This window comes from Brassica napus, chromosome A1, assembly GCF_020379485.1.
Source record: "Brassica napus cultivar Da-Ae chromosome A1, Da-Ae, whole genome shotgun sequence".
In the NCBI taxonomy this organism is placed as follows: domain Eukaryota; kingdom Viridiplantae; phylum Streptophyta; class Magnoliopsida; order Brassicales; family Brassicaceae; genus Brassica; species Brassica napus.
Window position 1 is genome coordinate 711,318 of NC_063434.1, and position 14,980 is coordinate 726,297.

Below are 14,980 nucleotides of genomic sequence, written 5' to 3' on the forward strand. Positions count from 1 at the left end.
ATTTTGAAAATAAAAATATGAAACAAAAAAGAAATATGAAAGAAAAGTTTTTTCACTCTTCCCTATTTATTGTTCATTAAAATCATGCTTTTTCAATTGAACATGAAACTCTGTTTGTTTACAGATAAGAAAAAAGTTGTAAAGATTTTCCATTAATTATTGTCCATCAAATTTATAATCTTCATATTAATTTAGTGAAGACTAAAATAAAGCAAAAAGATCAAAAGAAGACTTTGAAAATAAGATGTCTGAATTGCGATGTATTGTTATTTAATTATAGTTCAAGTGTTTTACAAATTAAGGCTCTTTATTACTATAAACTTATAGTAATAGTTATTAACACAAATTTAACTTATGTAACAAATAGATTTTCGTGTATTGTTATAAAATAGATACATATTTACGTGTTTCTACTTTTAATCGGTTTTGTTCGGTTTATTCGGTTTAATCGGTTATATACCAAACCATATCCAAATCTTACGGTTTTTATAAAATTATATCCATTCGGTTTATATGGTATATACCAAAACCAAACCATATTGTCTATTTCGGTTCGGTTCGGTTCGGTACGGTTCGGTTCGGTACGGTTCGGTTTTACCATATTGAACAGCCCTACGTGGGATGATATTGCCTTCATATCTCCTATAACAAACAAACGTTACATTTTCGACACAATTAAAGTGCAATTAAATACGACTGGGACAGAATATCTAAGCCCAAAACATATGTGATATGACTTTATGTGGACTTAAATATTTCGGACCCTACAGTCTTATTCCTACCAATCAACCACCACAACACAAAGTTGAATTGTTTAACGAGTCAAACGTTTGGGCCTAAGCTGGAATTAATAATGGGCCATGGGCCGATATAATACGCAAGTCTACGGGTTTAAAACCAACTCCTCCACATCATACGACCGAGTTTGGGCCAATTCATGCACACGTGTGGAACAACATGTGCAAAGGACATTATTACGTATGTAAAAAGAAAATCAATGGTTTCAACATTCATCTTTCAAGTTCAACAACTGAACCAACACATTCATTTATCCCACGTATGGGGCTACAGTGATATTACGTCAGGCGTCATTATTTCATAGTACGTGGCATCAATAAATTATCTCTAGTTTTTTCTTTTTCTAAAATTACTAATTAAAATTTTTTATTTATTGAAAAGTTCCCTAAAAATCATGGAGGAGGGAATATTTTAAAATTTTGGTGAAACTTTAGGTAAAAGCTGATACTGGGGTGGGGTGTGAAAAAGAGACAAAAGGAGTGAATATAGAAATGAGGTGGTGAGGTATGTTGGATTGTTGTGGGACGATATGGTCAATAAAGCAAATCGCATTATTGGAGACACATTACATATTCAACTCACTTTCATCTTCTTGTTTCGACGTACTAGAAAGAACAATGTATGAGGAAAATATATTGAAGTGACTAGAAACCTAATTATTACATATGGGTCATTTCATCTCCATGCACATTCTCTTTTCATATTTTTGCCTTATCTTTATACGATATTAACATTCTAATCGATTACCAAAACCGTCAATGCCATCAAATCAGTCTCTAAATGTTCACGTTTTCAAAAAATAACTATCTAAGTAAATTGAGTATCAAAACATACATGCTACTAATGTGGTGTTGTTTGAGTTGGTCTATATCATTTTCCATGATTTCACCAAGATCTTTTCCATGTTCAGATGACTACAATATCAAAATTATCAATATAAATTTACGTACTCATTTGATAATTTATATGTATGTAACTAAGATGCAAGGTTTGTAAAAAGAAATGCATTGATAACATATGTTATAGAGAGATTCATTCTGTTTCACATGAATACAACTCAAAAGAAACATATACCGCTTCTAAACGTACTATTTATACCGATAAACTAAACCGAATAGTAATTCAAACCGGATAAACCCGGAGATAAACTTAAACACTTGGACCCTAAACCAAGAAAACCAGAGTTAGCCATTAGATTGGATTAAGAATCAGCCCACGCAGCGAAAACCGGCATCTGCGGCAGAGTAAGAGAAACGGTCTTGAGATCAGCATTAGGGTTCGTAGTCCAAGAACTCATATTTCCGACCACATTTGCTCCGAACATCTTCGGACCAACTTGAGGCAACGCAAATATCGTCGGAAAACTCAAAACCCTCTCCGGGCTACCCACTTCCTTATTGGAACCACCGTTCACGACAGCGGTTAAAGCGGCTTCCTCGTCGCTAATGTTGCGGACCACGATGCTGTTGCTGTTCCTTCGAGCCATCTCTCCAGACAAGAGAGTGTTACTAGCCATTATGCGATCAACATCGTACCTTGTTATGTCAAAGTTAGTCACCGCGTTTGTGCCACGGAACTTGATAGCTGCTACATCATAGGCTTCCGCCGCTTCTTCTTGAGTTCCTAACAAAATAAAAAAAATATTCCGTGAGATACAAGGAAGTGAAAAGGAATTTTACTGACGATACATTCATGGGTGAAAATTACCGAAAGTTCCAAGGTAGAGATCTTTGTTTCCAGCGACTCTACCGATCCGAGCTTGCCACCTTCCATGCTGGTGATGTCTATTTTAACAGAAACACGAAGTCAATATGAAATAAATAACAAAAACTATATACTAAAAAGTTATTTTAATGAACTTTAAGGTACCTGGTGACTCCTCTATAGATGGAAGCACCCCTAGAGAAACCACTGCTTTTTCTTCTCAAGTGAGCAACATATTCTTGTCGAGTCATGTTCTTCATGTCATCAATCTCTTTCTGATAATTCTCCACCTTTTTTAAACCCGCCCAAAAAAGCTCCATTAGCGTTAATATAAAAACATTAAAGTCAAAGAGATATACAGTTGGAAATAAATAAAAATTAAAAAGAAAGAGAAAATGGTTTACAGAGAAATTAGTGTGAGTAGAGGGACCCCAGTACTTGAGTGCAGCAAGATCATATGCTCGAGCAGCTTTCTCCTCCATATCATAACCCCCTAAAAAAGATTTAATCAAACAAAAAGCAGTCAAAATCCATCATTATTTTCCCTAGAAAATTTAGGGGGAATCATGAATCCATGAAGATTGAAGTGTGTACTTACCCAGATAAACTGTGAAGAGGATCATCAAATCATAATCACACATAGAGAAAATAAGAACTCAGTGTCAGTAACATGTCCAATAAAAAAGTTATATATTAAGCTTCAAGAAAAAAATAAAAATATGTAAAATAATATACCTTGTCTTCCTTTTCTGCTATGACCTTCCTTCTTGAAACTATTGTCCCATAGATGAGCTTCATACCTACCAGTCCATCTATGTCTGTTTCACATGATTTAACCCCTTATTAAATACAAGAAATTTATTAACAAAAGTCAAATATTTTAAGAAAAAAAGTTATAATTAGAAAATAGAACCTTGTAACGCCTCGGTATTGCGAAGTTCGTTGTCCAAAAGTATCAATAGATTTTCTATGAACAATCTGTTTCTGTCCAACGACAACTTCTTGTCCTCTCTTCTTCTTTGCAGCAGCAGCCGCCATTGTTGTTGTCTCAAATCCAGCACTTGTCTCGACCAAAGCTTCAGAGATCTGCTGGTGGTTTTGAGTTTGGTTTTGGTGGTGATGAGAGGCAGTGATGCAGCTAGATTGTGACCCAGGGCTCATGGACAAGCTCAGTGACTGTTGAAATTCCCCATATACCCCTACATTAAAAGACCCTCCTCCATGTGTCAAACCAGGGTCATTCTCGTAGTTTCTTGTTTCTTCCTCATGGTGGTTTCTAGTTTGAGGGAAGCTAAAGAACTCTTGAAAGTTGGTGTTGTTGTTTGGCGCATGAGTGGTATTGTAGAATAAACTATCTAAGCTAAGATCCATGGCTTCTTTGTGACTTGTGTTGTGATGATGGGTCCCAAAGAAATCTTCCATCTTTGGAGATGAAACTAAAAATAAACCAAAAAACGTTTAAATGTAAAAAAAAAACATAAATCCTTAGAACCAAATATGTTCCCATCAATTAGGTTTTTTGTAACTTGTTCCCATCAAACATGACACAAGAAAAAAAAAGACATTACTATTACTAACCTTGACTATGGTGATGATTATTCGAGTGAGAAGATCTGTTGAGAGCTTCCATTAAGCAAAGAGAACCGTCAGATCTGAGGGGCATCACAGACATTTGAGAATACATTTCCCTAGCTGCTAAGTTAGAACCGTAGCAAACTCCATAGTTGCTACTGTTGTCGCCAACAACAAGCTGTGGTGGAACAGAAGAAGTTGCAACTGAAGACGACGAAGATGAGTAAAGAGCTTCTCCACCACCCATTTTCAACATATTTGAAGACAACGAGAACCCTAGCAAATTAGTCGTATTACTATCATCATTATCACAGAAAGACTTCATTTCTTTTCTTTCTTCAATATATATCTATGCCCTCTCTCACACTTTTTTTTTTAAATCTCTTGAAGTGGTAAGCTAAATCGCAATCATTGACTAAAGAACGAACACACAATCTTTATTCTCTATTTGTTTCGGAGGAGAAGTGAAAGGAAGGAAGGGGCTTTAGGATTTAAGATAAGGGTTTATGAGAGGTTATTATTATATGGAGCGAAGAGCAACGCTCAAAGATTTGTTATTTGAATCCGTTGGGATCTGTGTTCTTATTGAGAAAGACGTTTCTTTGCTTTTAGTTTCATTTTTTCGCTTTTAGCCCTACATATTCCTCATCTTCCACCTTATCATTATATAATGTTTTGCTAAAGTCTTTGGTAACATTTCAAAGTTAATACTACACTGTTATGGTTATGGCTATGAGATGCGTAAATGAACAACTACGTACTGACTAAAACACTCTTTGCTACGGATAACAAGATTCTTCTAACAAAATATTAGAGAGGATATTTTTGTCTCAAATATATTATAATAACAAATATCTCTTACAAAAAGATTAACTCCTGAAAAATCGTAGTAAAATGATTCTACTTATTTATTTTTGTTCTTTTTGTTTTTATAGTATTTCTTGTGTAGCACAAATCACTTTTTAAATGGAAAAATAATCATAAAATTGGAATTGAAACGTTATTCTAATCGTTAGAGTACGTATCGTTACAGGAACAAAAAACAAAGTGGATACGAATACAAACCTATAAACCGACAAAAACTATACAGAAGTCCACAAAAGGGTGAAGAAAACTCCAAAATTCCTCATGATCGACCGTCGAAATTACGACGAACCTTTGGGTCACGGCTCTAAATGACCCGACATATATAGCTCTGCATCCTTTGAATTCATCTTCTTATTTTGTAACCTTCCAAGATTTTAAACCGAGTGGTCGCTACTTGTATTTATAGTATTTGATTTCGCAATACATCAAACAATAATACGTCTACACAATACTGTCTCTATATTTGTGACATGTTTGTACCCCCAGCAACACATTGTATTCAAGAGTTTAACAGGTTGGATTAAGGAGATATTTTTTTTGGAAAAAGACGAACTAGATCCCGATGCATGAAACAAATAAAGTGGTTTAAACTAAAACTGTTACATGCATATATTAATTATATACGTTACGAACTAAACTTTTGTGAACAGTGAGAACTAACTATACGTACAGTAAAGCTCAAATATACGTAGGCCCTATGATGTCTGCCACAACCAGCTGTACTGTGGGATAAGACACCTCTACGGCGCCGTTTTGCGGAAGGACTACCCATCCATCTTTAATCACTTTGACTTAATTATCACTCTTTTCCAATTTTATAATGGAAATAGTTTAGTCAATACTTAAATCAATATTCGTGTTGCATTATTGTGAATAATAAAGCAGTAGCTAAATAAAACATAAACTTATGTATAAAATCGTCCGAGCCGTTGATTATATCTTAGTTTAAACCTTGTGATTGTTGCTCAAACAAAAAAAACTTGTGATTTTAAGTTTTTACATTATTTTATCAAACTTTCTTAAGAGTTTTCCCTGCAAAAAAAAAATTTAAGACTTATATGATTCTGACCACATGAAAACGTTTTTTCTGCTGGATGATTTGCTTTTAATGTATAGTCGTTGGTCAAATACCTGCAGTATGCAGCAGAGGAAATTTAAATAAGAATCAAATTAATATTATTTCTGGATTTAAATAAGAATTAAAAAGTTAATATTTTCCTATAAGTTACGCTGAACATATAATTATCGGAAGCCGTAAATTTATTTAATAATGCTCAAATTTCATTCTGTGTAAAAAGGGTTACTTTTGGATAAAGAATTTTAATCAAAGTTAATATTCTCCTAATGATGGATTAAACGGTCGTTAGCCTTTAAAAGCGAAAACTTTTATTTTAATGATCAAAGCATTAAATTGGATTATCCTTTAATGAGCAGCATACGAGGCTTGTTTTCGGACGAGGGATTTCATATCAAAATTTTCCTTCGACTAGAAGGCCTCGACGACTCTATATCCCGGCCGTTCTATATTTTCTTTTCTCAATACATTTTTACTTTCGTTACCAAATTAATCAAAAACTCGACATTCTAACAGCTTATATAAGTTTTTCTCTTTGTTACTTGTTCGTTTGGGTTGCCACTCATAATTTTCGGTGACAAAAAAGTAGCATTAAAACAAAGTAATTAATTGTTCAAGAGACAACTATACTTTAGAGCATCTCCAAAAAGGAACTCTATTTTAAAGTTTTCAAAACTCTATATTTGAAGTTTCAATGTATTCTTCTCCAAAAACAAAACTTCAAACCTAACTTCAAAATTATTTATATTTTACACTATAGTCTTTATATTTATCTTAGTTGATGTAAATTCATAAAACTTCTATAAATAACTAGTACATATATATAAATATTACAGAAATATTAATTAAAAAAATCTTACACTAAAATATAAAATTATAAATAAAAGTACATAATTAAATATTAAACTGCAAGCAAATACTACATTATTCCATAAAATTATTTTCGTAATGCTCCTCATAATATATCCGCTGATAGTTTGATATCATCAAACGAAAAAATCATTGATCTTTAAAAAGAAAGTACAACAAGCAGGGAAAAAGATCATGAGATGATTGAATTACGACTGCAAAATGAAGCAAAAAAAATTAGCTTTTAAAGAAGTAAAAGAGGAAAATAAAATATTTCTAAAAAACTTAGCTTCTATCGATGATGTTAATATTCGTGAATACATTCGATCTGAACAAGAAAAAATCGTACGAAAAAGGCGTCAAGAGCAACAATAACAATCATCTTCGGTTACACAAAATTTGTTTGGGCAATATTTTAAAGATTTGGGAGGTTTTGGAGCAAATTTACCAGACTATTAGTGTTGTTATAATATTTAAATTTGAGTAATAATTATGTCTTCATGTGTCTTTTTAATAAGTTTTTATTATGATTTTTTGTAATATTCTTGTTGTTTAATTCTAGTTTTAAAATATTACAAATCTTGTTTTAAAATTTTATTTAATTTCATGTAAAAAACTTAAATTTATAAAACAAATTTAAAATATTTATGAGATATAAAAGTTTTAAGGATTAAAACAATAAACAAAAAAATATTTAAGAATTATAAATATGATCTATAATTGTAAGGACCAAAATGCAAATAAAAATATGAAACTTCAAATTTGAAGTTTTAAAAAGTGAAACTCTATATTTGGAGTTTCACTCTTCAAAACTTCAAATTTGAAGTTTCGAAGTTTCTTTTTGGAGAGCAAAAAACTCTATATTTGGAGTTATAGAGTTTCTTTTGGAGATGCTCTTAATTGATACTCCATCCGTTCCTAAAAGATTCATATTCTAGAAAAAGCTTTTGTTTTAAAAAGATACAGATTTTATATTTACAATATAACTTTTGTCAACTAATAATGAGAAATTATGAAGTTCAAAAACATTAATTGCATTTTTTAAAATCTTATTGGTTTAAATATATAAGAAATATAAAATTACAAAAAACTATGCATTTATAGCTAAGTTTTAATATGTTTTATTAAAAAGTGTTAAAATTCTAAAACAATGATCTTTTAGGAACGGAATGAGTACTTGATATCACATACGATCAACAGTGCCGTGCGAAGGCTATTAGGGACCTAGGGTAAAATAATTTATTTTATATCAAATATGCGTATTAATTTTTTTTAATACGAACCAGAAAATAAATTGTTTTCTTATCTTATATTTTAAATTTTTTTTTAAGAAAAATTAATCTTATGAAAATTAATGGCAAAAGTTATATTTTGGTTACAACTGAAAATTGTATATACAAACTTAAATTATATGTAGAAAAATGTTTTTGACATTCAAAATAAAAAATATACAATGAAATTAATATTCACAACAACTAAGCAGAAATGGTCATATTATTGAAATGTATTAAGGGATAATTATGATGAATATGGAGACCCTAAAATGTATTAATGTGAGAGGAGGCTTCGGACCAATGCCCCAAAATTGATAAGGTGAGCACGGCTCTAACGATCAATTATGAATATTAATATCCTTAAACAAAAATGAATAGATATATATGAACGAAGGTGTTTATCCAGATACAGTATCGTCACATAATAAACCGGAAACAGCAATATTATGAGATTACGAAAGAAATAACCTAAGAGAGTTAAATTATTTTGCATGAGAGTGATCAAGAGACAGATTTTCTAGTGCGAATGATTTTGTTGGAAAGATAAAAAAAGGATAGTGGGAGCAGTTGTTTTGGAGGGAAATCATATGCACGAAGAGGTCCTTGGTCCCTTCCTTTGATTTTGGTAATGATCAACAATTTTCCACCAAATATCAAATTTAAATAGTACCATTTGTGTATCCAATTATTTTTTTGTTTTTGTCTTCTCTCCAACAGTTTTCTTGATTATTTTTTCTCTCTCAAAGCATTTATCAAACGACGACATAGCACAAAATGTTAACAACCTCCAAAAATTAGATAGAAAACGCTAACGGTAAACGCATAGTGATATATCGCATTATTCAATTTTCTCTACGTTCACGAGCGAATGAGCTGTAGGTTCTTTAGGACAGAGATGACTCTTTGGTTTCATGCTGACTATGCAATGCCCATTATACCCTTGAAGTGTGCGTATTTATTGGGTTGATTATGAAAACTACTTTCAATTTATTTTATCAAGCTATCTAATCCTAGCGGTAAAGAAAGAAGATATATCTAACTGTGCTTTTCAATAGATTCTTCCATATATTGAGTTTTAGAGTTTCACTGAGATTTGTAGAATTGTACTAGGTCAATACACGTGTATAAAACACCAATAAACAGGTTTACTCCCTCATAATCACATTAGTTGGTTAAAGAAAGCAAAACAAATCCACGAATATCATTCTGGTCCAACTTTTCAGGGTACAGATTATAATAAGCCCAGTTTTATATAGTATCTATAATCAAGTGCAACATATAGAACTATCCATAAAAGCAGAAACATTTGGTTGGTAATGTCAGCGTATAAACATTAATGCCAAACTCATTTAATTGAATACTTCCAATATAAAAATATATGTCTCTTTTTTTTCTTTTTTTTTGAAACAAAAAATATATATCTCACATGTGGATAGTTACTGAAATTAAACACACGTACATAAAAAAAAACTTTTTTTACTCAAACGGATCAAATTTTAAGATGTTTATTAGGACCACTATTATTTACATAATTACCCGAACGAGACAGAATGCAGGAGATTTTGCATGTATGGTGACAGAGAAAGGAGAAACACAATTATAGACAAATCATTAAAATCGCGAGAAAATTAAATTATATCGTACATTATATTTTTTTTTTTTTTTTTTGGTCAAACAAGATTTTATAGATAACTAGTCTCCATTAGAGGAGAAATTGTTTACAAAGATGATAACAAAGCCATACTGGCTAACAATTTTGCTGCAACAAAAGGCAAGCAAAAACACAAAGATAGAAGCAATCATTATACATAAACAACTAACATTGCAGAGACGTCCTCGTATCTCGCCAACACTAGGCTTAAGCAGTGGAATGAAGCCGTGGGAAACAAAGAACACAATCAGTGATCTAATGCTTGTGATTGGTTCTGCAATTAGTGCAGGAATAACAATCTTAACGCTGGCTACAATAGCAGAGGCGGTGTAACACCAAAATGCTGAGCCTTTGAACAGTACAGAGAACAAATCATCTGTAGAGCAATCTTCCAAACCAAAGGTTGACCTTGCAACACATGAGCAGCAACGATACAAAAACCATGGTAATAGGAAGGTTGAAGTTGGTTTCAAAAGAGTGTTGATAAACAAGATCTGAAACCACAACCAAGCTATAAATCTGCAATTTAACATTGAGTATTCCATTCTAGAGGAAGTTAAACAGATCTGAAACCAGGAAGTAATAGGCAACGGACACTCTATAGCAGAGTAGAAAGTAATAATAGGCAAGGAACACTCTATAGCAGAGTAGAGGATGGGCTCAACTATCGTAAGGAAATCAATAGTTGGATGGAAATTACCACACAGAGAAGGATAAGATAACAATGGCAAGGAACACTCTATAGCAGAGTAGAAAGTAATAATAGGCAAGGAACACTCTATCGTACATTATATTTAAATATATAAATAAATAAGGGAAATGTAAGAGAGATATCAACGTTGACGTTTGATGCCAGGGGTAGATTGGGGGTTTGTGAAGGTATTGAGAATCCAACACGAAATCTAAAATTAGATTTTGCATGCAGAGAAATTCAACTGCCAAATACACAGAGAAGATTAGAGAGTGAAGACAGCGACCACTTAACAGAGCATGTCTTCTACTTTTATTTTTTCTTTTTTTCTGAGTTTTATTACGATTCGCATGCTTGAAAATAAAATAAAATAAACTCCATTGGAGGCCTTTTTCATATGTATTTAATTACTTATCACAAAACAGTACTATTGATTTTAATCAGATGTTCCCGAAAGGACTGATACTATTAATTTAACTCTTTCTTTCTTTTTCCTGTCTAATCAAGATTTTAATTATATTATAGCTTTAAGCCACTAGCAACATTTTTTTACTTAGCTTTTTGGCACAACACTAATCCCAAAACCTGCAAGCTTGGTAGATCGGTTTACGCCTAGCAATTTATCAATAACTCGGAGAATAAATGGGAATTTAACGAAGAGTAATTTTAATTATTTTTTTTAGTTTTTAATGTTGTTTTTTAGTTTTTAATGTTGTCTGGTGGTAAATAAGCTTGAATTTTCTCATTCCATGTCAAGTTCGAAATCCAAATGACGTTTTTTATTATTTTTGTATGCTTCTTAAATAAATGGCATAATTATAATTTTATCATCTTCTTCTACGCGTTTTGCTAAGGGTTTCTGCAACTTGTTTTTCGCCTTCAATGTATATTTTTATCAAAATCAACAAATTTTATAAGCTTTTTTTGTTGTTTATGCATAAAATTCATGGATCTGTCATCCAACATGAAATTTAAAACATTTGAAACTTCTAAAGGATGAACTTTTTGATGAATCCGATTTCTGGGCTGCCTATGATGAAATCGCCACGGTGGACCTCAGCCAAGTGCTCCGGCACCGCTTAATCGGATAACTCGGCTGCGTTTTAGAACCTTGTTTCTAACGGCTAATCGTGAAAATTCATCACTATATAGAATTACACAAATCTAACTATATTAATGCAACAAAAAACAGGTAGGATACTGTAAAGTAAACAAAAATGGACAGGGTTATTTATAAAACAAAATTGTAATGATCTCTTTTAACATTGTAAGTATTTTAATGACAAAAATGTTATCCGACTATTTAAGAACTGCAAAAATCGGTAGGTCTGAAATGTCATAGTCCAAGTAATCGAGGCCAATATGTCATGTCACATCTGAATCCTTATGTCATTCTCTCTTTATTCTGCATATCCATTACCCATGGATTGGATCCATCCTTTGGCGTCATCGCGTCTGGTATACAAAAAAAACTATTCCTATTAGTTATTAGATTCATTCACATTTATTATTAATGAATAAAGGAATGGTGTATTTTCTGTAAGAAGTACACCTACGTATTCTATACATGTAAAAAGGTCATAGCTATTCCACTCCGTTGAAAATAAACTCTGTAATCAAAGATTCTTGTTTTGTTAAAATGTTGTTTATTAGTTAGATATTCTTTCGCAAAAATTGACAAAAAGCCACTGGAGATATGTAAAGTTGGCGAAGTCCGTCTCCTTTGTCTAAAGGGTAACAAAATTGTGATTTGATTTGCAAAGAAAAAAAAACTAATGGAATTTTTTTTTGTTCAATCCTAATGGAATAAAAACCATGCATAGTAGAATAGGAGCAATCCATGATCTTCCATTTTTTTTTATTAATTTTAGTATCTTTTTTCTAGATTCATGATTCAAATAATTTACCATTGATTCAGGGTCATCTATACATATTTATTGTATGCACTGGTTATTAATAATACGTAAATCAAATAGAGAATATATAATGCTTCCTCAAACTTGCAAGGACAGAAGTCTATAAGATTAAACTTGTAATAAGTTGGATTGCAAAATGTTTATTGTTACTTGGCCAATGTGGACTTGAGTTTCGGCCCAAGTGATTTATATGGTGGACCGTAACAGATGATCAGTCCACCCTTGACATTAGTCGAAAGGTATTCCAAACTCGAGTCAAGTAGTAGTATGGTATACTTTCAGCTAATCCACTCTATAGCATTAAATGTATTCTTTTCCGGAACGACCGGATCAACCGTTTATGTTAATAAAAAGTCTACGTCCAAGTTGTTATGAATCTTACTCCAAAATTTTAGAAGAAGCTTTGATTATCACATATCAAAGTATGCGAATTTTGAATTTCCTTTCATATATCATGCTTCTGATTATAGTCACAAAAGTCATCCAGAAGAAAATTTGTATAACAAAGAAAACTCCAAGAAAACTAATAATTTAGGAAGGTGCCTCTTTTACTGATACATGCCTCTCACGAGTTCTGCAAGATCCCTTTTGAATTGTCTTCCTAATATTTTTTCTTTACACTGTTTATTGGCTTTGGCTTTTCATGAGAAAAGCAATAAGAATGAGACCAAAGAGAGGGCTTTGTGCCTGGTTTTACCCTTTATATATATTTAGTTTATAACAAAACAAATTAAAAATACCCAATAGTTAGAATTGGAATGTATTGAATATGACAGCCATTAATTTTCTTCCACTCTCGTTTATTAAATTTTTAAATTTTGTCAATTGTTATTTTAATTTATGGTGGACAGGTTGAATCATTTGTTAAATTATATCCACAAACAGACCTGGTCTTCAAATTCTGGATCCATGTTTTTGGTTCATTTATATAGCAGGTTTTTTTTTTGCGTGTGAGGTTAAATAAATTAATTACAGAGATGAACTTCTTTGTTAATTTTAAATTTACAAACTAAAATTAGAGTAAGATACCAAGGAAAACTATTTTTTATATCTACGTATTATTGTTTTTTTTTGTCGAGATCTACGTATTATTGTTATAGATTACATAAGGGATATTTACGGATCCAACCATGAAGATTGCACTAAGAAGATTCAGAAGAAAACTTATTGTGATTTTATCTTTTATTTTAGATTTACATTTGGTTGTATGTTTATTACTTATGTGTAATCTTACATTTTATATAAATAAAATTGTTGTTGGAAAAAAAAAGGAATATTTACGGATCGATTGCAGTTTCGTTTATAAAATTTTGTTTCAGCGTCAAAAAATTATATTCAGAAATAGTAGTAAATCATTTTGGACCCATTTTGCAAATGGGCCTCTATTTAGTTATTTACTTTGATCAATTGAGCCCATTAATGCTTTGGCGCTTACTTTTCTTACAACCTGTTGTTTATTTTATATCGAGAAGAATGCTTAAAAGCCCTTTAAAATTAAACTTAATTTATTAGAATATGTATTGGTACTTGATTTAAATGGTCTTTAGTGGTCCACTCTTACTTTATAGTTTGCAAAATGAAAAGTCTAGCCAGAACCATAATGCACAATTGACAATATAATGTTACTATAGATCTTTCGTAATATCTTAGTATATTTATCTTGTTCTTTTGTCGCGGATAAAGGATACTTTTCTAGTATATGCATGAACAAAAATCACCACGAGTATGGAAACATAGAAAAAGAAGAGAGAACGGGAAAGAGCGACATGTACGTTGAATGAGTGTAATCTGGACACAATGGATGAAATTGAAATGGAGACCCATAATTATACGATTTATATGGAATAATTATTAAGAATAACAATAAAGAGAAGGGGCATATGAAAATATTATAGAATGGAGCCCATGCTTTGATGTCTTATTTGTGCCCATGTCTCCCTCCGCCTTATCTCTACGAACCTTCCATTTTAATGTAAAGCATACGTTCATTTTGGTCTCTCGTTAATAAAATTTGTTTCTTTAGCGAAAAAAACTTGTTTGAAGATACGATTTGGACCCATGCATGTTTATACGACTATGCTTCCTAACAACAAACACAAACCATATTGATTCACCTTACCACCCAAATAATTACTCGTATACTACAAATGCATATACCATTAGACCAGACTTTTTTAGTTATTACGACATATTCATATCTTTAGTACAACAGATGCAAATTACATACAGAGTAAAGCATTTGTAGATAATGGTATATGAAAAACAAATATGGATATCCTATAGCTGATTAAATCTAATCTCGCATCAGATCTAAAATCTCAAATGTTTTTAGCCACATATGTATATGAAATTATTTGAAATCAAAGAATAACAAGAGATACGAGTATAATCTCTAGGCGTAAAATGCACATGCATAGTACTAGTAGAGTAGCGCATGAGCTTTTGCCTTTTAGGCTTTGACTATAAACAAAACCAAAAACCAAAGTCTTTAAAACAGATTTGACGACAAAACCACTTAGCTGTCTACTAATCTAAAAGTCTAACCCCTAAGAAGACTAGAGAGCCTATCATATGTCTCACCTA

The 14,980-nt window shown here is 31.8% G+C and overlaps 1 protein-coding gene across 1 annotated transcript; it reads right to left on the reverse strand.

The window, feature by feature from the left end:
* Positions 1-1,787: 1,787 nt before the first annotated feature.
* On the reverse strand, positions 1,788-4,704 carry LOC106432465 (AP2-like ethylene-responsive transcription factor ANT). Its single transcript, XM_013873305.3, has 8 exons — positions 4,081-4,704; positions 3,416-3,938; positions 3,238-3,320; positions 3,101-3,109; positions 2,907-2,995; positions 2,668-2,792; positions 2,506-2,582; positions 1,788-2,421 (listed from the first exon to the last, which is right to left on the reverse strand). The coding sequence occupies exons 1-8, from the start codon at positions 4,397-4,399 to the stop codon at positions 2,000-2,002; spliced, it is 1,647 nt and encodes a 548-aa protein (XP_013728759.1). The 5' UTR covers positions 4,400-4,704; the 3' UTR covers positions 1,788-1,999.
* Positions 4,705-14,980: the final 10,276 nt, after the last annotated feature.

What these genes read in the sequence shown, in the direction of transcription:
- LOC106432465 (XM_013873305.3), bottom strand. Translation starts at nt 4,399, where the DNA reads ATGAAGTCTTTCTGTGATAATGATGATAGTAATACGACTAATTTGCTA. An exon ending in TAATCATCACCATAGTCAAG is followed by an intron (nt 3,939 to 4,080) that starts GTTAGTAATAGT and finishes GTTTATTTTTAG; the next exon opens with TTTCATCTCCAAAGATGGAA. An exon ending in CAATACCGAGGCGTTACAAG is followed by an intron (nt 3,321 to 3,415) that starts GTTCTATTTTCT and finishes CATGTGAAACAG; the next exon opens with ACATAGATGGACTGGTAGGT.